The following is a 26,506-nucleotide window of genomic DNA, read 5'->3' as shown; positions in this document are numbered from 1 at the left end:
AGGCTTTGTGGGCCATATGGCTGATGTCACAGTTACCCAGCTCTGACATTGGAGTGCAGAAATAGCCATACACGGTCTGTAAGCAAATGATCATGGCTTCATTCCAATACAACTATTTACAAAAATTAGCCAGCCAGCCATGGCCAGTTTGGCTCAACAGTTGTCTGCCCGCAGACCAAAGGGTCACAGGTTCGATTCCTGGTCAAGCACATGTACCTGGGTTGCAGGTTTGATCTCCGGCCCTGGTCAGGGTCGTGCGGGAGGCAACTAATCAATGTGTCTCTCTCACATCGATGTTTTTCTCTTTCTCCCTCCTTTCCACTCTGTCTAAAAATCAATGGAAAAATATCCTTGGGTTAAGATCAACCAAAAAAAATATATATATAGCCGACCAGGTTTGATCCATAGACTAGTTTTATAACCGTTGGCCATTAACTGCTGCTTGATCTCATTTTGTACTAGTCTTCCCCTCATTCACTGCATGGAAGCCATGCTATTTTCTTGCCATTCTTTGAATACATCAAGTTTATTTCCTTCTTACAGCCTGTAGTTAACCTCCCTCTGCCTAGAACACTCCTCCTAGAGCTCTGATTTATCACTTCTCAGTATTCAGTCTTTGCTCAGATGTTACCTCCTTTGGCTTTTCTGCCCAGCCCTGTCTTAAAGAATCACTTATACCATCTCTCATCAGGCCCTCATCACACTGTTTTCTTTAAAGCATTTGTTACTACAAGTTTCTATTTGTTTTTCTTTACCCACTAGAATATAAACTCCACGAGAACAGGGACCTTGTCTGCCTTGCTCATTGCTATATTTCCATACTCAGATGAGTTACTGATTCATGGTCAGAGCATAGTAATTATTTGATAAATGAATCAATGATTTCCATTTTGTATGTATAAATTTTGTGACTTTTGAATTTATAACAACCTAGCAGAAAATAGATCTGGCATGTTTAGATGAAAATTGATGTAGAAATGTTCTTAATATTCCATTTCTAAGACTTTTCCCTTTTTTTTTTTTTTTCTTTTGTTGGGGTGGTGAATATAGACTTGAAGAGGAATGACTATACACCTGATAAAATTATATTCCCTCAGGATGAGCCTTCAGATTTGACTCTTCAGCCTGGAAATTCCGCCAAAGAATCAGATTCAACTAATTCTATTCGTCTGATGTTATAACAGAATCATTGGTTTTGCCTACACCTAACAATGTTACTGTGTCGCTTTTCATTCAGGAGGAAATTGTTTGATAATATAGAAAAGTATGTGCAAATTGAATGTGCTAGCTCTGGAACAGTTAAAAGGTCAAATCTTTTTCTTAAACTTGATTAAACTAGTGAGTCAGGAACTACCTATAGGATACAGCTAGCAGCTGCTAAAATTTAAAGGTAAAGGAGAATTAGTATTTGTAACTTTTTAAAGGGCTCTTTTTAGCAGAGGACTTCAGTTGACTTTGTTCTGAAGAGGGTGATAAGTAACTCTCATGTGGTGCAATACCATTAACCAAAGTTAGGTGTCAGTGCAGATGTTATTGGCAGCTGCTTGACTGCCATTGAGCTAGCGAAATGAAGCAATCACCCAACCTTTGGGTAAATGGCGGTTCAGACCTCTTCCTCCGTGTATTGTAGTGTGTTCAGTGATGATGTTCACTAGTTCCCAGCTAGATGCTTGATAGCCACAGGAAAGGTGATAACTTGTTATAGTTCTAGATCCACAGGGATGTATAAGAAGCCTGAGCTGAAAAATATTTTCTAAGAGGGACTTTATGAATCAGGGTTAGGCTCCATATTTAAAAATAGAGCCAGTTTTTTGTTAGAGTCCAATTGTGCAAAAGTATTAGTGGATTTTTAAAAAGATGTTTATCAAGTCATTGTAAGTAGAAGAAAGCAAGCCATGGTAGATTTATAACATAAATATATCAAAGGAGAAACTTAACTGATTGTTCAATAGAAGTCACCTTGTGAGAAAAGTTAAAGAACTTTTCTCCTATCTGTAGTTGTATTGACAACCTGGAAGTTACATATTTTTCCAAAGATTATTTTGACCAGTATATCAAATAAGAATGTAAACATGAACTCTTGCATATATTTAAAATTGTGTAGGGCCATCTGAATATGGGTTTTGTTTGTGGTACTTATTTAAGAAGTTGAGTTGTATTATCATGTCGGGAGATTGCAATGCAACTTTATGCTAATAAAATGTAATTTAACTGCCCCAGATGTTGTTGAATACTCAACAACAAGAAAAACTTTTCATCTGACTAAAGTTTTATGTTTTGATTTTTTTTTCCATTGTTGTTTGTTTTCCTAGGTACTGATTTTAATTTTTATTTGGGAGGGAGCAGTGTAAATCTTATTTGTATTCAGTAGTGTATCTCATAGATACAGATGAGGCAAAAAGAGAGATAAGCTGTTTAAATAGTGTTTAATATTGATGGGGAGAAAAATGTATTAAAGATATTATACTATATATACATTTTGTATATCATTAAATCTTTAAAAGAAATTAAATAAATTTATTCTTGTTTACAGATGTTTAGTGAGTTTAATTCTGAAAAATTATCTGTTTTCAGAGTGTTAATTTGTTTTCAGAGTATTCGTTTTTTAAAATGAACCATGTGTACACCTATGCTTTTTTATCCCCTGTCACTTGGAGGAGAGGGGCAGAGATTTTTTTCAGAAAAGAATGCATCTACGGATGGATTTTTGTGACTTACCTTATTTACCTTATCTGTTCTGATTGTTTCCTAGCTGGGCTTCATACAAGGCATCTGTCTCTGAGGAACCCAGATCCTTAGACCTGTCACAACTAGCACTGGGTTAAGTGCTCAGGAATATGATGTATTGGGGTGAAACCTTTCAACCACTGTGTGTCTGTCTCAAAACTAGATTATCTATTACCAATGAAGAGCTGTCTTAATTATTTTTGTATTTCATTTAGTGCCTTGCAGGAGTTTGTATCATAGAAAATAGGTGCTTAATAAATACATGTTGTAAAAGTACCACAGAATGTATCCAACGTTAGATGATCAGTGAGCTTTTTCTTAGGAAAAATCCCAAGCTAAGGTTCTGACCCTCTCTCTTTGGAATATGTTTTCCTTTTAGGTGCTTCAGAAATTCCTCAAAGCAGAGTATCTTCCGGGGGTTCATGATTTCACCTTGGTGAGCATGCGGGCAGGGTTATTATTTTAGAGTGTGCTCTTTCTACTTAAAAAGAACAGTTTGCTATAAAACTGCCATGCTATGCTGACAGCAGCCTCATCCATCTTCTTTGTGTCACCTGATTGCATTTTGTACAGTGACATGTACAGGTTTGTAGCCTAGGAGCAATAGTCTGCACCGTATAGCAAGCTGTGGAGTAGATCGTACCCTCTAGGTGTGTAAGTGCACTCTGGGATCTTTCCACGTTGATGAATCACTTGCTGTCCCATTGCGTGTGACCGTGCTTGTTTTTTCCTTGGAATTTCTATGCAATCCTGCGTTATGGAAATTTCATTTTCATTATAAATACCTTAGTATATGTTTCTAAAGTATAAAGCTCTGCAATATTTTTACACCAAAAAAAAATTAAGTTTCTTAATATTGTCAAATAATGTAATCATTCTCAATTTTTTTTTTTTTTTACAATTTGCATGAGTCAAGACCCACATAAGATTCATACATTGCAGTTGCTTGATTTGTCTTTAAAGTTTCTTCTAATATATAGGTTCCTCCTCCTGTCTTTTCCCCCAGTTTATTTTTTGAAGAACCAGTTTGTTTGTTAAAAGCTTCCCACATTCAGAGTTTTGCTGATTATTTCCCTTAGGTAGTGTTTTACATGTTTGTTTTCTGTACATACCATAATCTACTTATTACGTGTACAGGGTTGGTCATATTCAAGTCTATTTTTTTACAAACTGCAACATTGATGGTGGCATATATTTCCATTAAGAAATACAGGTCTGGCCGGGCTGGTGTTGCTCAGTGATTAGAGCATCAGCCCACCAAAGGCACGCATCTCGGTTGCAGTATGTCTCTCTCACATATCTCCCATCCCCCTTCTCTTCTTCTCCCCCTCCCTTTCTCCCATTCTATCTGAAGATAAGTGGAAAAAAATATCCTCGGGTGAGGATTGAAAAAAAAAAGCAAAAGAAATACAGGTCTGCTTGTCTTTTTAATGGTCGTTGCCTAGAGTTATTAATTAGGTCACTGGTTTTCGATGCAGACCACAGACCCTGAGGGTCCCCAAGACACTTTTCAGGGGGCCCACAAGGTCAAAACTCATAATTCTAAGATAGTGTTTGCCTTTTTTACTAGGTTGAAAGTTTACTGATGGGACAAAATTATGATGAGCAAAACTGCTCATACCTTAGCATGAATTAAGGCAGTAGCACCAAATTATAAATTATATTCTTCACCCTAACACCATAGCTTTAAAAGGGGGTGGGGGGGGACAGTTGGTCTTTGATGGCCCTGGCCGGTTTGGCTCAGCGGTTAGAGCATCAACCTGTAGACTGGAGAGTCTGAGGTTCAGTTCCTACTAAGGGCACGTACCTTGGTTGTGGTTCGTCCCTGCCCCCAGTTGGGGTTGTGTGGGTGGCAACCAGTCGATGTGTCTCTCTCACATCGATGTTTTCTCCCCCCCCCCCCCCCCCGCCTCCCTCCCTTCTTCTCTCCCTCCTGTTCTATCTGAAGATAAATGCAAAAATGTCCCCGGATGAGGATAAAAAAATAAAATGTCTTTGATGAAGTAATAAATTGATTTTAATTAACCTTGACCCTTGTCTTCAATACTCTGTGAAACAAAATGAGAAATACATATAAAACTTTTGTTGCATAATGAAGTGGGATGATTGTCTCAAAGAAAAGCACTTATGCAGTTGTGTGAGTTGCAAACTGAACTAGTCACTCCTTTAATTGAAAGTCATTTCTACTTGAAAGATTTCTGACTGGCAGGCAAACCAGGGTTATTCAGACTTGAGTATTTGGCAAAAGAGTAACTATACTTATTACTGCTAACATTTGAACTTTCAAAAGAAAATTGTAATTTGGAAAACTTGCCTCTTAACACCAGTAGCATGACACCTTCCCAATACTTTTCTGATGAAATCACTGTTGATTTAACAACAGTTGTTTTTGATAGTGTATAAAGAAATGTGCCAATGTTTAGAAGATCTACATAACCAATATTTTCCAGATGACCTATGCGTGATATTTAAAATGATGCATGAGTAAAAGATCTAGCAGAGTAGGAAAAGTTTATAGATTCTACACTAGTTTACTGTTAGAAAACTACTACTTGTCCAGTTCTGGTGTTTTCTCAAGTAAGAATATCTAGTTATCTAAAAAGGCTATTAAAATACAAAGTGACAGTAATCAAGACAGTGACAGTATGTAGATCAATAAAACAGAATTAAGAGTCCAGAAATGTATGGTGAATTGATTTTCAACAAGGCTGCCAACACAGTTCAGTGGGGAAAAATAATCTTTTCAATAAATCGTGCTGGGGCAACTAGATATGTACATGCAAAGAGTGAGGTTGAACCCCCACATCATACCATATACAAAAATTAACTCAAAACTGATTGAAAAATGTAAGAGCCCAAATCATAAAACTCTTAGGAAAAATATAGGGATAAGTCTCTCTGACCTTGGATTAGGCAATAGTTTTTTAGGTATGACACCAACAACAAGAGCAACCAAAGGAAAAATTGAACTTATTGAACATCAAATTTTTTAAATTTTGTATTTCAAAGCAAACCAATAATGAAGACAACTCACAGAATTAGCAATGTCTGATAGAGGACTTTTTTAAAGCACTTACAATTTATCAATAAAAAGATAACCCTTTTTTAATGATTCCTCACTCGAGAAGTTTTTCCATTTATCATCAGAGTGGGAGAGAGAAAGAGACAGAAACGTTGATGCGATAGAGCCACATCGACTGTTTGCCTCTGCATAACCTGACCAGTGCCGGGGATGAACTGCAACCGAGGTACGTGCCCTTGAAGGGAATCGAGCTCGCAACTCATTGGTTCGCGGGGCCGACGCTCTAACCGCTGAGCCAAACCAGCCAGGGCAAAAGACAATCCATTTTAAAGCTGAGCAAAGTATCTGAATAGACATTTCTCCAAAGAAGACCTAACATATGACCCAAAAACACATGAAAAGACACTTTGCATTATTAACATTGAAGGAAATGCAAATCAAAACTACAATGAAATAAATACCGCTTCTCATTCAATAGGATAATTAGGCCCTGGCCGGTTTGGCTCAGCAGTTAGAGCGGCGGCCTGCAGTCTGGAGAGACCTGGGTTCGGTTCCCGCTAAGGGCACGTATCTCGCTTGCAGTTTGTCCCCGGCCCTTGGGTCATGTGGGTGGCAACCACTCAATGTGTCCCTTTCACATTGATGTTTCTCTCTCTCTCTCTCCCTCCCACTCTATCTGAACAAAATATCGAAAAATGTCCTCGGGTGAAGATTAAAAAATAATAATAATAATAAACAGTAGAAGACTAGCCTGGCCGATATGGCTCAGTGGTTGAGTGTCGACCCATGCACCAAGAGATTGCTGGTTCAATTCCCAGTCAGAGCACATGCCCAGGTTGTGGGCCTGATTCCCAGTGGGGGACACACAGGAGGCAGCCAGTTGATGTTCTCTCTCATCGGTGTTTCTATCTCTCCCTCTTCCTTCATCTCTCTAAAATCAATAGAAAAAATTAAAATAAGAACAATAGAAGAATGAACTGTTTGTGTGCTTGCATCTATAAACCTACTTTGGCCCAACCTTGTATGTCTGCACCAAATCTGGAACATGATGAGTGTTCACAGCAGCATTATTGATGGTAGCCAAAAAGTAGAAACTAATGTCCCACAGGTGAATGAATGGTTAAATAAAAATATGGTATGTCCACACAGTAGAATATTATGAGGCAATAAAAAGCAAGTGCTGATGATATATATATATTCTACATCTTATGTGCCTTTCAGTATTTTAGTTGCTGCAAATACACCGCAGTGCAAAATGGAGCTGAATAGACTTGGACTCTTGCTCTGCCACTTATTCCACCAGTGACCAGCTAACTGAGCAAGTTGCTCTGATGATACTTCATACTGTTGTGAAGGTGCAGTGCGTTAAGTATTAAGTACATAAAGGTGCTGATATCATAGGTCTCTATGCTCCCTTCTTTTCTTGGATATTCCAGTGAAGAGGAGAACATGATAGAGAACATTCTGAGTGATTTTTCCCTTTGTAAAGGAATTTATGATCTTGCAGCCTTTTCTAATTTAGTATAGTTAAAATACGAGTATTAACTTAAGAGATAGGTAGGTGTGTATAGTGTGTGTCAAATTGTACAAGTCTGCTCCAAATTTCTCAACATTTGAAGGCACTTTTAGGTTACCCTTAAGAGTGAAATTCAGGGCGGTGGGGAGAATGCAAAAAGTAGCCATACACACAAAGTAGCCACAAGTACAGATGTAAAACTAAAACATCAAGAGAATTAAAGCTGCCCTGGCCAGTGTGGCTCAGTGGTTAAAGTGTCAGCCCATGCACCAAAGGGTCGAGAGTTCAATTTCTGGTCAAGGGGATGTACCTGAGTTGCCGGTTCGACCTTTGGCCCTGGTAAAGAGTGTGTGGGAGGCAATCAATTGATGTGTCTCTCTTACATTGATGTTTCTCTCTTCCTGTCTCCTTCCTACTCTCTAAATTAATGGAAAAAATATCCTCAGGTGAGGATTAACAACAAAAAGAATTCACGTGAAGCAACCATACAAGTGCTCAGTCATACACAAGGACACATGTAAGAAAGTCAAGATAATGGAAAATATGTGGGAGGAAGTTTTAAAGAAGGATCTACTGCCCTGGCCGGTTTGGCTCAACGGTTAGAGGGTTGGCCTGCGGTCCTGAGAGACCCGGGTTCAGTTCCTGCTAAGGGCGCATACCTCGCTTGCAGTTTGTCCCCGGTCCTGGTCGGTTGTGCGGGTGGCAGCCACTCGATGTGTTCCTTTCACATCGATGTTTCTCTCTTTCTCTCTGTTCCTCTCTCTCCCTCCCATTCTACCTGAACAAAAAATGGAAAAATGTCCTCTGGTGAGGATAAAAAAAAAAAAGAAGGACCTACTTAATGGTTTATTCTGGTGACTGCAAATAACAAGCAAAAAAAAATATGTACAAGGAAAAAAGACAGATTGACATAAGAATTCTCACCTATCGCCCAGCTGGTGTGGCTCAGTGGTTGAGCATCAACCCATGCACCAAGAGGTCATTGGTTCGATTCCCGGTCAGGGCACATGCCCAGGTTGTGGGCCCGATTCCCAGTGAGGGGCATACAGGAGGTGGCCAATCGTTCTCTCATCAATGTTTCTCTCTCTCTCTCTAAAGGGGAAAGAAAAAATTTTTTTAATGAAAAATGGAACTGCCTTATGACCCAGAAATTCCACTTCTGGGTATTTATCTGAAGAAATCCAAAATACTGATTTGAAAAGACATATGCACTCCTATGTTCATTGCAGCATTATTTACAATAACTAAAATATGGAAACAACCTAAGTATTCTTTAATAGGTGAATGAATAAAGACATGATACATATCTACAATGGAATATTACTCAGCCATAAAAAAGAATGAAATCTTGCCCTGGCTGGTTTGGTTCAGCAGTTAGAGAGTCGGCCTGCGGTCTGGAGAGACCCGGGTTTGGTTCCCGCTAAGGGCACGTACCTTAATTGCAGTTTGTCCCTGGCCCTGGTTGGGTCGTGTGGGTGGCAACCACTCGATGTGTCCCTTTTACGTCAATGTTTCTCTCTTTCTCCCACTTTATCTGAACAAAATATCAAAAAAATGTCCTCAGGTGAGGATTAAAAAAAAGAATGAAATCTTGCCATTTGCGACAACACTGATCTAGAGGTATTATGCTAAGTGAAATAAATCATACAGAGAAAGACAAATACCAAATGATTTCACTTACATGTGGAATCTAAAAAAATGAAACATACAAAGAAGAAATAAGATGGTTGCCAGATGGGAGAGGGTTTGGTTGGGGGTGGGGGGGTGAAAACAAGAAAGAGATTAAGATGTACAAATTGCCAGTTATAAGAAAGTCATGGGGATGTAAAGTACAGTGTAGGGAATATAATTAACAGTATGATAACTACGTATGGTGCCAGATGGGTGCTAGACTTATTGGGGAATCAATCACTTCTTACGTTAAATGTCTAACCACTATGCTGTATATCTAATATAATACTAATGTAATGTTGAATGTCAACTGTAATTAAAGATATTTTTTAATGAAAAGCAGTGTTTGAATGCTATGTGATGGCATTCTCAGGAAGTTGGCCATTTTCTTGGAAAAGATTAATCAAGGATGTACTCAAGCAAAAATAAAGACAGGATCTAAGCAGGAAGATGTGAGATAAATGATAGGTGAGCACAGTTTCATGAAATATACAAATTTAAATACAAATATTTATACATGGTATAATTTCTCAAGTAGATTAGAATAAAATAATTTAATGTGAAAAGGGGATTCAAGGGAACCTAGTAGTAAAGCATACTAACAGTCTTATGTCTTTGGGTAAAGTCATAGGTATGTGTTCTTGACATTAATTATAAATAAATTTTTTTTTTTTTTTTTTTACAGATAGAGTGGGAGGGAGAGAGAGAGAGAAACATCGACGTGAAAGGGACACATCGAGCGGCTGCCACCCGCACGACCAACCAGGGCCGGGGACAAACTGCAACCGAAGTACGTGCCCCTAGCGAGAACCGAACCCGGGTCTCTCCGGACCGCAGGCCGACGCTCTAACCGCTGAGCCAAACTGGCCAGGGCTAATTATAAATAAATTTTAAGTATCAGTAACCCTTGCTATCCTGACTTGTGCTGTGTGACCTCAGGAGCTAAATAAATTAAAATTTCACGCAAAACTATTGCAAGCAGTCCAGAACTTAGAAGCCATATGGTATCTCTTGCTATTCAAACCTTGAAGTAGTTAACAAGGACTATTTGTATATTTGTTGAAATAGTTAAAGAAACATAAATAGAAGAATATAAAAACAATGTACAATTTCTAGGCAATTAAAGAAAGGTGTCTGAGGGAGGGAAGGTGAAGTCTAAAAAAATAATAATTCACCAAAGACAGACGCAAGAAATAACAGGGAGACCAGGTTCCTTTCTTTTATTCATTCATTCACAGGTTAGGCCAAAAGCCATTGGCTGAAACATCTGGGTAGGCCTCAGATTGTGGGGCAGCAGTGACCTGGCAAGGCGTGTCCGAGAAGCAAGGTGAGGGTGGTGATTGTGCCTGGTGTAATGGGGTGGGGCTGGGGTGGCAGCCACAGGAGATTGGTTACGTGTGTGATCGAATAAGGACACACTGAGGATAATGGGGCACAGACACTAATAGCATGAGTGCACCTAGCTCCCAGATCTTTGTTTCTAAGTACCGTTCTCCAAAGTGACCAGGGCTCTAGAAAAATGGCTGACTTCAGGACTTGGGCAGGACGGTACAGGGTAAGTCTGGGAGTCCTTGCTGTGCCAAAAGTAAGCAAGTCCTGGAAGAATCATGGGGACATGGCAAACGGATACAGAAAACATCGTGAAGACAGTTTGTAACATCAAATACAAATAATGATAACAGATTATAATCCATTGAACAAAGTAGGGATTCATGAATCCACACTGATTACTGGTTAAAATAATAAGTGGAGCAAAGAGAAAATTTCTCTTTATAGTAGAGTACCAACTGAAGAATGTAACCAGAATAATGGCGTTTGAAAAATCACCACTTAGGAACAGGTGTGTGAAGATTTGATAAGGAACAGACCGTTTACATTGTGTCAGAGTCCTCTCTACAAAATACTGGTTACACGAGGGGCAAGTGCAGCGGAGAAGCCAGGCCGGACCCACTGTATTTAACAATTAGAACTAGCACTGTGTCGCACCTGATACAATCTGGTATGAACAGCACAGCATCACTTCTGTGATACTCTCACTGCAAATGCAATGTGAATCTGGTCATGAGGAAAATCTCACAAATCCAGACAGGTATATTCTTCCAAATAACTGGCTAGTCATCAAATGTTTCAAGTCCTTAGAAGTCAAGGAGATGCACAGAACCGTTTCAGGTTGAAGGGCACCAAGACGTGACAACTCAGTGCAGCGTGTGATCCCAGCCAAGCCGTGCCTGGACTCTGACCTGCAAAAGCTATGAAATAGTTCTGGCCAGTTTGGCTCAGCAGTTGGAGCATCGGCCTACGGACCAGAGAGTCCCGGGTTTGGTTCCCGCCAGGGGCACGTACCAAAATAAAAAAATTTTAAAAAGCTATGAGATAATACATGTGTGTTGTTTCAACCACTAAGTGTGTGGTAGTTTGCTACACAGTTCAGAGCATTAATACAGAAGCCATTTCACTCATGACCGTACATATGAAAATCTGGAACAAAGATTAACACATAGACTCCAGCAATTCTTTAAAATCTACATTATAAACAAGATAGGTTTACCCAAGGAACTGAAGATTGGTTTAATATATGACCACCATCAATAATTAAGCACAATAACAGAATAAAGAAGAAAAAAAAATCTATTACCTCAAAAGACAAAAACCTGATCACAGTTGATATCCATTCATGACTACAGCTCAAAAAAACTAGCAAACATCACACTTAATGGTGAATTAGTCAAAGCTTTTCCTCTTAGTCTGGGAATGGGTTAAGGATACCTACCATCCCCACTCCTACTCGGTGTTTTTCTGGAGGTGCTAGCTAGTTCAAAGGGGAAGAAATAGAAGTCACAAGGATTGGAAAGGAAAAAAGACTGGGTTTTTTTGGTAGATGACTTCAATATGTTCATAGATAAAAAAAAATTTAAAAGCTTATATAAAAATTAGACAAGTTTAGAAAGGTTTCTAGGTACAGTATACAAGATCAATATATGAATTGTATTTTTACCTACCAGTATCAACATAAAATGACGTTTTAACAAGATTTCACTGATGAGACACTAAGGGCCTTGGGAGAGCTTCCCTAACAAAGGGGGTGAGATGAGAGGACTCAGTCCTGCAGAACCACCCAGGCGGCTTCGAGAAACACCTCTGTAAATAGACCACAAATATCAAATAGCTGCAAGACTCGGTGCCTCTGCCTGCCAGGATTCCCTATCCAGGTGTCAAAGAATGACTGTTCTCGATGTCTGTGTAGCTTGAGCATACGTGTCTGTTTTTGAAACCATTTGGACGTAAATGGGGTACATACTATAGGCAAACTCTCCAGTGCCTTGCTTTTTTTTTTTTTATCCTCACCGGAGGACACTTTTCATTTTTTGTACAGATAGAGTGGGAGGGAGAAAGAGGAAGAGAGAGAGAGAAACATCGACGTGAAAGAGACACATCGAGTGGCTGCCATCCACATGACCAACCAGGGCCGGGGACAAACTGCAACTGAGGTACGCGCCCTTAGTGGGAACCGAACCCGGGTCTCTCCGGACCGCAGGCCGACGCTCTAACCGCTGAGCCAAACCTGCCAGGGCATGCCTTGCTTTTTTGACTTAGCGATAGAGTTGGAGATAAATTCATATTACAAGTATATTTATTACATTCTTGTATTTTTAACTTTTTAGTGTGAGATGATTTCAAACGTGTAGAATAGCACAAAGAGCTCTACACCTTCACCGAGGTTCACCGTCGCTGACGCGTGGCTGTAGGTGCTTGGTTCGTGCTTATCCCTCCCCAATCCCTCCTTTTCTTGCATGTCTGTGTCTGTGGTGTCGTGACCCTAAACGCGTGTGTGTATATATTTCCTAAGAACAAGGACATTCCCTTTCATAAACAGCACAGTTTTATAAAATTCATACGATTCAATATTGGTATAAAACTATTCATATGTAATTTATATTCAGTTGTAATCAATTATACCAATAATGTCCTTTTATAGCAATTGTTTAGCTGATCCAGGCTCCCATCCAGGATTGGGTATTGTATTTGTCTTGTTTCTCTACTTTTATTTAATCTGGAATAGTTTATCAGCCCTCTTTATCTTTTCTGACATTGATTTTTTTTAAGAGTTTTTTAAATTATTATTATTACCTCCATTTTACTTGATGCAGAGTTGATAAAAGACAAATTGGATTGGCCCTAAGGGCTGTGTCTTTACCTGCTCCCTGGAGCAGCGGTTTTCAGCCAGTATGGCATAAGAATTCGAAACCTGCAATATCTGACTATTTACTCAGGGGCACTGACCTCTCTTCCCTTAGATCGTCAAAGGAAAAAATGACAACAGCCAACACAACAATAGCCATTCTTGTGAATGAATCAAAATTATACCTATCTTTTTTGGTCAGATCGGCAAAAAAATACATTTTTTGGTGTGCTGCAGAATGGTAGTAATTAGTTCGTGTGAGCCATGAGGTGAAAAAGGTTGAAAATGGCTGCCCTACCTACTCTGAGTCCGTGCAAAGCAAGGGCAGGGTACCAGTCGTGGGGATCCAGAGGCTCCCGTCCAGCAAGACCGCTTCCTCCACCAGGTCGCTTCCAAGCTACATGGCTGCATGTGTTCTCCGACCCCTCCCCGTCTAGATAGAGCGCTGGGGCAGGGGTCCCTCCCCACTGAAGAGCTTTCTCTACTGAAGCACAGTTCTCTAGGAAGAAACTGAGCACAGGAGATCACTGTGTGCTCTGCTACTTCTCAGCATGTAAATTATTTTATGATAAACCCTTGATATTTGCCCTTTATGCCACTAGTGGGATTATGTGCGTGTGCGTGTGTGTGCACCCCCTTTGCACTGTAAGTGATGATCCAGTCTATCCCAATGCTATACATTTTTGGAAGCAGCAAAATCCAACTGCCTCCCTCCCCGGGGTAAGAAACAGGCTCTGGGGGCCTGGCGTGGTGAGTCACCGGGAGGGTGGATGAGTACCCAATCGAGCAGCTCGCCCTGGTGTCCACTGCCTCAGTGAGGGCCAACCTTCGGTGTGTGTGTATTGAATAAATATACACGAAAGAAACTGAGTGATGGAAGAAGAGATGTTAAATATTTAGTCGATTCTCTGAAACCTTATCTGCTTGAAGTTTTGTTTTGTTTTGTTTTTTATCCTCACCCGAGGATATTTTTCCATTGTTTTGTACAGATAGAGTGGGAGGGAGAGAGAGGAAGGGAGAGAGAGACAGAAACATCGATGTGAAGGGACACATCGAGTGACTGCCACCCGCACGACCAACCAGGGCCGGGGACAAACTGCAACCGAGGTACATGCCCTTAGCGGGAACCGAACCCCGGTCTCTCCAGACCGCAGGCCGACGCTCTAACCGCTGAGCCAAACCGGCCAGGGCTCTGCTCGAAGTTTTTAAGCAGCCAAGTAACAGTATCTCATAGCAACATATTAGAATATAGAAGATGAAAGGATTATGATGCACAGAAACTCCAAGTTGGAATGTACCTGAGGTATAGACAAAAAAACAGTTTACAGCTACTGAAGGGGGCAGGGAAGAACATAGAAACTGTTTATTACAAACCGAAAGAGTCAAGGCAACAGGCTCGGAGAAATGAAGTTAAAAGGATTAGATGTAGCTCCTGAATAGAAGTGAAAAGTCTGACGTGGTTTCACTAAAATGACTTCGCAGCAGCCTTTCCCTCCAGATGACTTCGGTATCTACTACGTCCTGTGAGTCTCTGTCCACTACTGCTTTCTACATTAGTTGAATTTGGGGGGTGGGGGGGTAGGGGGAGGCCATGCTAAAGCAGTGGGGTACATGCCAAATTTGGAAGAGTTCCTCCAGATTTAACCCATTGGAAATCCCCTAGAAGGAAGGGAAGATGTTATTTAATATCTAGACAATAGATATTCCTAGAGAGTGACAGTCCAGGGCCTCCCATGACATCAGTAAATAAAAGAAAATGACCCCTCCCCCCATGTAACAGCCCTTTCAAACTTGCAGAATTGTAAATAGAGGTGCTGAGGTGAGGTAGCCATCTCATGGAGCAACAGGGTTAATGACCCTAGATGGAAAGACAATTCATAAAGGACAGATGCCGAGCTGCCTGGCCCAGCGGCCACATTACAAGAGGAAACTATGTGGAGAGAGGAGGAGTCCTCGGATCCCACAGAGTTTCCTCCTCTGTGCCAGTCTCGTTGATTTGCACGAACACTTTAGTTCTATAGCTTACTGTTAAGGAGATCTGGATCAATCACCTTTTTTTTTTTATGCTTAAAAATACTTTTCATTATTGTTGTTTTACGATGAGGATCAGTCACTTCTTTAAAGTATCTTGGGTTAGCCCTGGCCGGTTTTGCTCAGTGGTTAGAGCATTGGCCTGTGGACCAGAGAGTCCCAGGTTCTGTTCCCGCTAAGGGCACGTACCTTGGTTGCAGTTTGTCCCTGACCCCAGTTGGGGTCGTGTGGGTGGCAACCAGTCGCTGTGTCTCTCTCACATTGATATTTCTCTCTCTCTCTCTTCCCCCCCTCCCTCCCGCTCTATCTGAAGATAAATGCAAAAATGTCCTCCGGTGAGGATAAAAATTTTAAAAGTATCTTAAGTTAGCCCTGGCTGGTTTGGCTCAGCGATTAGAGCGGATTAGAGCGTTGGCCCAAAGAGTCTTGGGTTCGGGTCCAGTCAAGGGCACATCCCTCAGTTGTGGTTCGTCCCCAGCCCTGGTCAGGGTGGTGCAGGAGGCAGCCAATCGATGTGTTTCTCTCACGTCAATGTTTCTCTCCCTCCCTCCCACTCTATCTAAAGATAAATGGAAAAATATCCTCAGGTGAGGATTTAAAAAAAAAGTATCTTAGGTTACCACTTACTAAGTATGTAATTTGTGCCCCATGCCTGCGTCATTTAATCATCCTCACAAGGAACCTGTGGGTGTTCCAGGTGAGAGATGGGCAGCAGAGTCCCAGATCATGAGACTGGACAGTGGCAGATGAGGGTGTAAACCAAGCTCTGTTTTCACCAAATCAATACACTTACTCTCTTCCCCTCTGTGTATACGTGTGTATGTTTATACATGTACATACACATATGTAAGTGCACATATATAATTCATATATATGTCTATAATATACTCTGACTATGTATATTTGTCATATATATGTATGTGTGTACACACACCCACTCTCCATATATGATATATAAATCCAAATAACTCTTGACAGATGGTAGGTAGGTAGGTAGGTAGATATTCCTTCTCTCTACACAGCACTGCACATCCCTTAATACATTGCCATGGCAGCCCTTGCCCGTTTGGCTTAGCAGTTGAGTGTCAGCCCGCAGACCAATGAGTCTTGAGTTTGATTCTGGTCAAGGGCATGTACCTCAGTTGTGGTTTGTCCCCGGCCCTGGTTGGTTGTGCGGGAGGCAACCAGTCGATGTGTCTATCTCATGTTGATGTTTCTCTCTCTCTGTCTCTCTCCCCCACTTCCTCCCACTCTATCTGATGACAAATAGGAAAAACATCCTCCGGTGAGGATTTAAAAAACTAATAATAAAAATAATAATAATAATAATAATAATATATATTGCCATGGGCAAATGACTAAACCACTTGAACATGGTACCTCACCCTGGCCTGTTTGGCTCAGCAGTTGGGGCATGGGCCTGTGGTCCAGAGAGACCTGGGTTCGGTTCCTGCTAAGGGCACGTACCTTGGTTGCAGTTTGTCTCCGGCCCTGGTTCGGTTGTGCGGGTGGCAGCCACTTGACATGTCCCTTTCACATCGATGTTTTTCTCTCTCTCTCTCTCTCCCTCTCCCTCCCTCTCTCTCCCTCCCACTCTGTCTGAACAAAAAATGAAAAAATGAACAAATGTTCTCGGGTGAGGATATAAAAAAAAAAGCATGGTACCTCGTCTATAGCACAAGATTTAAAAACAAGTGTACCGAGCCCTGGCCGGTTTGGCTCAGCGGTTAGAGCGTCGACCTGCGGTCCTGAGACACCCGGTTTCGGTTCCCGCTAAGGGCACGTACCTCGGTTGCAGTTTGTCCCCGGCCCTGGTCAGTCGTGCGGGTGGGAGCCACTCGATGTGTCCCTTTCAAGTCGATGTTTCTCTCTCTCCCTCCCATTCTACCTGAACAAAAAATGGGAAAGTGTCCTCGGGTGAGGATAAAAAAAAAAACAAGTGTACCGAAAACAGGATGAGCCAGGTTGCTGGAGTCCCAGATGTGGCGCCTGTCTGCTGCCTCAGGGAAGGGCTCACCAGGGGAGCGAGGGCCTCTGACAGCATGTTTGTCCCCGAGAGAGCCCCCTCTCCAGCCCTCGCTCCAGTGCCAAACAGCTCAGTTCTTCCCCGTGTGTCTCTGGCGCCCCTCGAGCTGCCTCCCCTCCGAGCTTAGAGGGAGAGAGTCCGGCAGTGCAGTGGCATCCATAGCTGTGGATCCCAGTGGCCGTCTCGTAGCCACAGGACAAGAAGATTCTAGCTGCACGTTGTACAACATAAGAGGAAGAAGGGACGGTACAAAGTTATCACCCTCATTCCAGTGATGTTCGCTCTGTCCGATTCTCTGCGGGAGCTCACTACTTACTAACAGGATCTTACGATATGAAAATAAAGGTGACAGATCTACAAGGTGATGCAAATAAATAAATAAATAAAAACAAGTGTACCTACCCCATAGAATTTTTTAAAGAATTAAATGGAAAAATACATGTTAAATACTTAACCTAGGACTTCCGGTCAAGATGGCGGGTAGGTAAACGCGGTATCGCGTCCTCCCACAACCACATCAAAGTTACAACTAAACTACAGAACAACCATCATTCAAAACCGCCTGAAATCAAGTTGAATGGAAGCCCTACAACTACGGGATTAAAGCAGCAGCCACATCCAGACTGGTAGGAGGGGCGGCGGCGGAGGGGCTGGTCCCACACCCACATGTGGCCCATAAAAATCAGGAGGACACCTCAGCTGGGCAGGTCCTTCCTGAGGACTGAGGGGTCCCCGTCCCACACCAGGTGCCCCGCTCAGGGTTCCAGTGCCAGGAAGAGAATCCCCATAACTTCTGGCTGGAAAAACCAGCGGGAACTGAGGCTCAGGGAGGCTGAGGTGGCTGGAGACCCAGGCAGCTCCCTAAAGGGCCCGCGCACGGACTTATCGGACTCTCTCTCTCTAAGCTTGGAGGGGAGGCAGCTCGAGGGGCACCAGAGACATACAGGGAAGGACTGAGCTGTTTGGCACTGGAGTGAGGGCTGGAGAGGGGGCTTTCTCCGGGGACAAACGTGCTGTCAGGGGCCTTTGTTCCTTTGGTGAGCCCTTCCCGGGGGCGGCAGACAGTCACCTGGCTCACACTGGTAGCCCCGCCCTGCTGACTCCCTGAGGCCCCGCCCCGCCCCACCCAACTTTCAAGCTCACCCAAGCTGTTGCCATTTGCTTAACCATAGGATTGGCCTGTCTTGGATCCTGCTTCAGATTTTTCCTAAATTCTTTCAAAGGAGCAGCATCTGGTCTCAGCGAGCCCCTTACCTGTCGTTAAGTAATACACTGAAACAAACACAGGGAGGCAGCCAAATGAGAAGACAAAGAAACAGGTCCCAAATGAAAGAACAGAACAAAACCCCAATAAAAGAACTAAGCGAAATGGAGATAAGCAACCTAACAGATACTGAGTTCAAAATGCTGCTTATAAGGATGCTCAATGAACTTAGTGAGAACCTCAGTGAGCTTAGGGAGGGCCTCAAGAGCATAAAAAAGGACCAGTTAGAAATCATGGATGCACAGTTAGAATTGAAGGAGGCATTAACTGAAATAAAGAATAATTTACACAGCTTCAATAATAGAGTATGTAAATCCAAGGAGCAAACCATCGATTTGGAATATAAGGAAGCAAAAAATGCCCAATCAGAACAACAAAAAGAAAAAAGAATCCAAAGAAATGAGGATAGTGTAAGGAGCGTCTGGGACAACTTCAAGCGTGCCAACATTCGCATCTTGGGGGTGCCAGAAGGAGAAGAGAGAGAACAAGAAATTAAAAACCTGTTTGAAACAATAATGGCAGAAAACTTTCCTAACTTGGTGAAGGAAACAGACATACAAGTCCAGGAAGCACAGAGAGTCCCAAATAAGATGAACCCCAAGAGGCACACACTAAGACACATCATCATCAAAATGCAAAAGGTCCAAGACAAAGAGAGAATCTTAAAAGCAGCAAGAGAAAGGCAGCTAGTTACCTACAAGGGAGTTCCCATAAGGCTGTCAGCTGATTTCTCAAAAGAAACTTTGCAGGCCAGAAGGGAGTGGAAAGAAATATTCAGCATGATTAAAAGCAAGAATCTACAACCAAGATTGCTCTATCCTGCAAAGCTGTCATTTAGAATTGATGGCCATATAAAAACTTTCCCAGACAAGAAAAAGTTAGAGGAGTTCATCACCACCAAACCGTTATTATATGAAATGATGAAGGGTATTTTTTGAAGAAAAAGATAAAATATATGAACAAACAAAATGGCAATGAATGCATATCTATCAACAATGGAATCTACAAACAAAATGAACAGGTAGAACAGAAACATTCTCATAGATACAGAGAACATTTTGTTGGTTGCCAGATGGGAGGGGGTTTGGGGGAATGGGTGAAAAAGGTGAAGGGATTAAGAAATACAAATTCATTGCTAGACTGACAAATCTCAAAGGGAAAGGGGTTGGGGGGGGGGAGAAATAAACCAAAGAACTTATATGCATAACCAATGGACCCAGACAATAGTGTGGGAAAAGGCGGGAGGGGGGCAGGAGTGGGGAGGAGAGGGGGTCAATAGGGGGAAAATGTGGAACATCTGTAATACATTTTACATCCAACAATAAAGATTAAAAAAAAAATACTTAACCTAGTGCCAGGCTCCATTCATTATAGCTATTGCTATTATTTACTATCTATTATTATTACTACTAATAATAATTAAATTACTTGCCCAACAAAAAGGAAATACTCTGGTACTTAGAGAGAAAGTTTGCATTTTTAGCCAAGCAATTCTAGGATTCTGAAAGGTTGATATGTCCTGTCCTCTTGCACTGGTTTTAGGAAGAAACTTTATCTCTGCTTATTTGGCTGCAGGCACTGTTCAGAGTTCTGGAGTAAGTAATGCAATTTTAGACTCCAAGTCAAATACGTCTGTCCTTGTGAGGGAATTTATTTGACAGAAGCTTTATTAAGAACTCTTCTTGCCCTGGCTGCGTGACTCAGTTGGTTGGAGCATCATCCCAGTCAGGGCGCACACCTAGGTTTCAGGTTTGGTCCCTGGTTGAGGTGTATAGGAGGCAACCGATTGATGTTTCTCTCTCTCTCTCTCTCTCTCTCTCTCTCTCTCTCTCTCAAATCAATAAATATATCCTTGGGTGAAGATAAAAAAATTTTTTAAAAATGAACTCTTCTTTGTGTCGTGAGGTTGAGAGAGACTTATTTGTACATATTTTGTTCCCTCAAAATGCCTCTTTCTTTCCATGTGGCGCCTACAGGGCCGAGTGCTCAGATCACTATGACGCGTTTCCAGCTAACAAGGCTGCCGAGAACCAGCCCCATTTCCAGGGTGTGACTGGCCTGCGGAACTTGGGCAACACCTGCTACATGAATTCCATCTTACAGTGTCTCTGCAGCATCTCCCCGCTGGTGGAATACTTTCTCTCCGGAAAGTACATCACTGCTCTTCAAAAGTAAGACCATTTGCCTTTCCCGCAGGCCAGCCCCTCCCCCCGCCCCCCAGAGCACGGTTAGGGAAGGAACCTTCTGGAATCCCTGTTAAGGGCCAAACAAGTCCGTAGAGGCTGCAGCGCTCCAGATACCATTTCTGGGGTGAGTCAAGTGGGAAAGTCAACCAAGAAATGAATGAAGCTTCGTTTTTGGTCTGCTGGCCACGTGCTCGCGCGGTTAGGTCCCTGCCTTCAGGACCGCGGCTGAGGCGTCCCCCTCCCTCCCCCAGGGACTGCAGCAAGGTGGCCACCGCCTTTGCCTACGTGATGACAGACATGTGGCTTGGAGACTCAGACTGCGTCTCACCGGAAATATTTCGGTCGGCTCTTGGCACCCTCTACCCAGCATTTACGAAAAAGACACAACAAGATGCTCAGGAATTCTTGATTTATGTCCTGAATGAACTCCATGAATCTCTGAAAAAGGTAAGTAGAATTAATGGCCTTCAAATAGGACAGACCTTCAGCTCCATCAGCAACTTTTCCTCTTCATTCCTTCATTTGTTCAGTCAGTACGGCCTACTCTGTGCCAAGCTAGGCGCTGGGGGAACGTTTGCCTTGGAATTTGAATACGTCTGTATTTACCAAACACAGCCAATTGTCAGAATCATCTAGGATTTTCATGACCCAGATTCTAAGACCCTCACCGGGTGATATTGAGTTAGGGTGTCTGGGGATGTCTTCTGGGAGAGCTCACTTGGAATTTCCAGTGATCACAAGGTGTGGGAACCACTAATCTAGTTTCCTTTGCAAATTACATCTGCATGTGCTATTTTCCCCCCATTTTTTGTTCAGATTAGAGTGGGAGGGAGAGAGAGAAAGAGGGAGAGAGAGAGGGGGAGAGAGAGAGAGAAACATCGACGCGAAAGGGACACATCGAGTGGCTGCCACCCACACAACCCAACCAGGGACGGGGACAAACTGCAACCGAGGTATGTGCCCTTAGTGGGAACCGAACCCGGGTCTCTCTGGATCGCAGGCCGACGCTCTAACTGCTGAGCCAAACCGGTCAGGGCTGCATGTACTATTTTTTATTATTATTTACTTATTTTCTTAATTTTTTCTTTATTGATTTTAGAGAGAGAGGAAGGGAGAGGGAGAGAGAGATGGAAATATTGATGAGAAAGGACATTGACTGGTCACCTCCTGCATGCCCCCCACTGGGGATAGGGTCTACAACCTGGGCACGTGCCCTGACCAGGAATCGAACTGGTGACCTCTTGGTGCATGGGATGACACTCAAACACTGAGCCACACCAGCTAAGCTGCGTGTACTATTCTTAAAAGTGAAAATCTTATTTTTTATAAAATATATTATTCCTCGTGACATATAACATATAGAACTTTACAACTTAAATAATCTTGGTAACTATAAATCCAAGAAACTGTTAAGTTCAGTATTGAATTACAGGACAGATCTGTGTACTGCAAAGTTTCATCTTCATACCAAACGTGTCTAACCTGAGCTCTTCATTCAGTTAGGACATACATTTAATAAAACACGAAATTGCTACTTACTAAAGGTTTTGCCTTTATTTATAAGACTTGCTGCCTTCAGCCTTGATCAGAGACCCACAATCCCCAAAGATATGTCCTTGACTTTAGGCAGTGTCCTTGTGATGTTAACTTACCTCATCGCCAATGTCCAGGAAATACTTAGCATAAAAGATCACACTATGGCCATTGATCATTCTCATCTGCAGTCCTCAGATCAATTTTTCATTTTTATTCCAGTAAGAAATTCATGGCTGTCCTTTTTTTAGCCATAGGGGAGGGTAGTGGTTGGTAAAATCACATGGGTCCTCACTGTCAGCCAGTCTAAAATAAATGACATTCTGGTTCCCAAGGCCAAACTTGGAATTAGGGGCATTAAGTTACTGTCAGGGTGGAAGACCTGAGCAGCTAGTATGATGAGAGCAGGTAGCCAAAGTGTGCACAGCTCTGAAGTAGAGCAGACTGGAGCTAAGGTGCCTTCCAAGTCTGTCCCGTCCCTGACAAGTCAGGGCAGGCTCCCAGTCATGATGCTCCTGAGTATGAGCTGGGCTCAAGTCAAGCTCAAGGCTATTTAAATTAGGCTGCCTGAGAGATTTAAGGTTTGCTCTTTTTAGAAAGTGTTTTCTCTGAATAAACACTTCTCCAAAGAGGACTTACAGATGGCCAATGGACATATGAAAAGATGCTTAGAGGCACTAATTATCATAGAAATGCAAATTAAAACCACAATGCAATATCAGTTCATACTTGTCAGATGGCAATCATCAATAAATCAATAAACAAGTGTTGGTGAGGATGTGGAAAAAAGGGAACCTTTGTGCACTGTTGGTGGGAATGCAGATTGGTGCTGTCATAATGGAAACTATGGATTTTCCTCAAAAAATTAAAAATGGAACTGCCTATGGCCCAGAAATCCCACTTCTAGGTTTAGTTCTGAAGAAACCTCACCCTGTGTTCATTGCAGTGTTATTTACAATAGCCAGCTATGGAAACAGCCCAGGTGTCCATCAATAGATGAGTGGATAAAAAAGTTGTAGTACATATACATAATGGAATATTACTCGGTCATAAAAAAGAATGAAATCTTACCATTCATGTGATTTCACTTATATGTGGAATCTAAAGAGCAAAATAAATGGACAAACAAAACAGAGACAGACGTAGATACAGAGAACAGACCGATGGTTGCCAAGGGGCGGGGAAGTTGGGGGATGGGTGAAAGAGGTGAAGGGATTTAGAAGTGCAGACTGGTAGTTACAATATCGTTACGGGAATATAAAGCACAGCATAGGAAATATAGTCAATAATATTGTAATAACTATGCATGGTGCCACGTGGGGACTTGAAATATCAGGGGGACCACTTTGTAAAGTATGAGTGTCTAACAACTATGCTGTACCCCTGAAACTTATACAAAATAATATTGAATGTAAACTGTCATTGAAAACAAATGTTTTAATTAAAAATAAAAGTAATTGAAAAAATAAAGTGTTTTCTAACAAAAGGGGAAGTGGCTGGAGAACATAACCTAAAGGGACTGGTGGAGAGATCAAATTTGGCGATTTTACCTCTAGCTGGGCTTGCGTCACTGAAAGCCGGTTTGACAGTTTACCTAGTAATTCTTCCCAGGAACGACTGCCTCTGGCAACCTGCCTCACGTGACCATTAGGCTGCCAGCGTATGGAGCCATGGTCACGTGTTTTACCATGTTCGGTATCGTCATTCCTCAGCTTCACGTACGGAGGGAAACAACTGAATTATCACAAGTCACACATGCTCTGGCCGGGTGGTTGGAGTGTCGTCCTGATGGGCCAGGGTTTCGGGTTCCATCCCAGGTCAAGGCACATGCAAGAAACAACCAATGAATGCATAAATAAGTGGAACAACAAATTGATATTTTTCTCTCCTCTCTCCTCCTCTCCCCTCCCCTCTCTTCCCGCCTCCCCTCCTCTCTCTCTCTAACTCCCCTCCTCTCTCTCTAGAATCAATAAATTAAAAAAATTTTTCACACATAATATATGTGGTTAAGAAGACTTAGCCCAGCCGGTGCGGCTCAGTGGATTGAGCATTGTCTCATGGACTGAGAGGTCCAGGTCTGATTCCTGGTCAGAGCACATGCCCAGGTTGCCGGCTCCATCCCCAGGAGGCGGCCAATCAGTGTTTCTTTCTCACATTGATGTTTCTTTTTCTTTTTCTTTTTTTTTTTAATTTTTTTTTTAATATGCCTCAGGTTATCTTTATTTATGTATGTATGTATTTATTTATTTATTTTCATCCTCACCCAAGGACATTTTTCCATTTTTTGTTCAGACTGAGTGGGAGGGAGAGAGAGAGAGAAACATCAACATGAAAGGGACACATTGAGTGGCCGCCACCCGCACGACCAACCAGGGCTGGGGACAAACTGCAACCAAGGTACATGCCCTTAGCGGGAACTGAACCCTGGTCTCTCTGGACCGCAGGCTGACGCTCTAACCGCCGAGCCAAACTGGCCAGGGCTCACATTGATGTTTCTATCTCTCTCTCCCTTCCTCTCTCTCTAAAAACAAAACAAAACAATTTAAAAAAAGAAAAGCAAAAAAAGAAGTTTGTACTCTACTTACTTTCTGAATCCACAACATGGTTTCCAGCAGCAATGTGTCATTCTGACAGAAAAAAATCAAGTCATCCTATTAAAACGTTTTTGATAACCAGTCGTTGATTTGGGGCAAACTTGTGTCTTGATCTAGTACCACCGAAGAAGGTCATGCGAAAAAGAGTCTATTCCAAGGTGCTGCAGGAAGGCGATCGCCAGCGAGTCCTCCATCGTCACCCGGCTGTTCGAAGGGCAGCTCAACTACAGCATCATGTGTTTAAAGTGCGAGAACTGCACCTACAGGAACGAAGTCTTCACAGTCCTGTCCATCCCCATTCCATCGCAGTACAAGTGCTCTCTGCAGGTAGGGGTCTGACGCTCGTGTACTTGTTGTTTAACTTTTAGATAGGACAGGAGGGAGGGAGAGAGAGAGACATCGATGTGAGAGAGACACAGCCCTGACCAGGTCCGGGGATCAAACCTGCAACCCAGGTACGTGCCCTTGACCAGGAATCGAACCTGAGGCCCTGTGGTCTGTGGGCCAATGCTCTAACTGCTGAGCCAAACCGGCCTGGGGCTCCTGCGTACTTTTTTGTCGCAGCCCTAGATTGTCTTAGGGCTGTTTCCTGTATTTTCTCGTGTGAAAGGGATTGCTTTATAACTTTGAAAAAACTGGAAGCCATGACGACATTCTACAGAAAAGCAACAGACAGCCAAAGGTTACTGTGAATTCAGTTGTATTTCTGTGTACTCAATAAAGCAGCCTTGTTGTAAAATTGAAAAGATAAATGGGGTTTATTTGGTCTATTGTCATGGCTTGGTGCTTATAGGGAATTTTTACTTTTCCTGCAAAAATGTTATGGCCCAGTGTTACCTCAGAGGTCTGCAGGTCCATTTTGGGAACTAGATATAAAAGATTCCGACTCAGGCCCTGGCCGGTTTGGCTCAGGGGTTGGAGCATCGGCCTGTGGTTCAGAGAGACCCGGGTTCAGTTCCCGCTAAGGGCGCGTACCTCGGTTGTGGTTTGTCCCCGGCCCTGGTTGGGTCCTGTGGGTGGCAACCACTCGATGTGTCCCTTTCTCGTTGATGTCTCTTTCTCTCTCTCTCCCTCCCACTCTATCTGAACAAGAAATGGAAAAATGTCCTCAGGTGAGGATAAAAAAAAAAAAAAAGATTCTGACTCAGTCCTGAGCTCTTATATTTAGACAAAAGCTGTGAAATGTGTTGGGAAAATAGAATGGAATCTGGTGCCTTAGTTTACCTCTTGATTTTTCTTCACCATAATACCAGAAGTGAATGTGTCAACAGGGGGATGGTAGAAGACAGGGCAGTTAGGAGGCAGGGAGCAACACGTTTCCTTCCGAAATGATACACATTTCCCGGGACTGGGCAGTGGAATCCTGCTGCTTACAGAGACCTGGACGTGTTCTCAGACCAAACTGCTGAAGACTGCTGGAAACGAGCTGCGGACTGTCCACTGCAAACAAGCTCCGCTCCTCTTCCTCTTTAGGTGATGGTTGGGGCACCTGGGGCACCGGGCTGCACTGAGGATGTCTTCTGTGGCCGTGGGACCTCGTTCTCTCTGTCCCGATGGCGGTGTTGTGGGCTACCTCAAACGCTGAGCTAGGGTGGTTGTTCAATCAGCAGGTCACTTCAGTGATGAGATGAATAATGTAAAAAACAGCGGCCTGACTGGCTGGTGGAAACTCCACAGTCAGTATTATTCTGACGTGAACATGCTGATTAAGAGATTCAAAGGGAGCCCTGGCCGGTTTGGCTCAGTGGTTGGAGCG

The 26,506-nt window shown here is 42.6% G+C and overlaps 2 protein-coding genes across 6 annotated transcripts in view; both read left to right on the top strand.

Annotated features, from left to right (window-relative positions):
- Positions 1-1,264, top strand: part of TRPM7 (transient receptor potential cation channel subfamily M member 7) — a 124,486-nt gene extending 123,222 nt beyond the window's left edge. For 2 of the 5 annotated variants that reach the window (XM_036240602.1, XM_036240612.1), the window contains exon 40: positions 1,051-1,262. In XM_036240602.1, coding sequence (XP_036096495.1) covers positions 1,051-1,181 — 131 coding nt within the window. In that variant the 3' untranslated portion in view covers positions 1,182-1,262. Of the gene's footprint in view, positions 1-1,050 lie in introns of all 5 variants that reach the window. The other 3 variants (XM_036240653.1, XM_036240630.1, XM_036240640.1) reach the window with 2 other exon arrangements.
- USP50 (ubiquitin specific peptidase 50) overlaps positions 1,197-26,506 on the top strand; it is a 59,564-nt gene continuing 34,254 nt past the window's right edge. The window contains exons 1-5 of the mRNA XM_036240672.1: positions 1,197-1,306; positions 3,107-3,163; positions 20,414-20,608; positions 20,875-21,070; positions 24,868-25,077. Coding sequence (XP_036096565.1) covers positions 1,212-1,306; positions 3,107-3,163; positions 20,414-20,608; positions 20,875-21,070; positions 24,868-25,077 — 753 coding nt within the window. The 5' untranslated portion in view covers positions 1,197-1,211. The remainder of the gene's footprint in view (positions 1,307-3,106; positions 3,164-20,413; positions 20,609-20,874; positions 21,071-24,867; positions 25,078-26,506) is intronic.

This window comes from Molossus molossus, unplaced genomic scaffold (genome assembly GCF_014108415.1).
Source record: "Molossus molossus isolate mMolMol1 unplaced genomic scaffold, mMolMol1.p scaffold_m16_p_1, whole genome shotgun sequence".
NCBI lineage: Eukaryota > Metazoa > Chordata > Mammalia > Chiroptera > Molossidae > Molossus > Molossus molossus.
The sequence above is the reverse complement of the archived record's forward strand: the minus strand, read 5'-3'. Positions and strand labels throughout refer to the sequence as shown.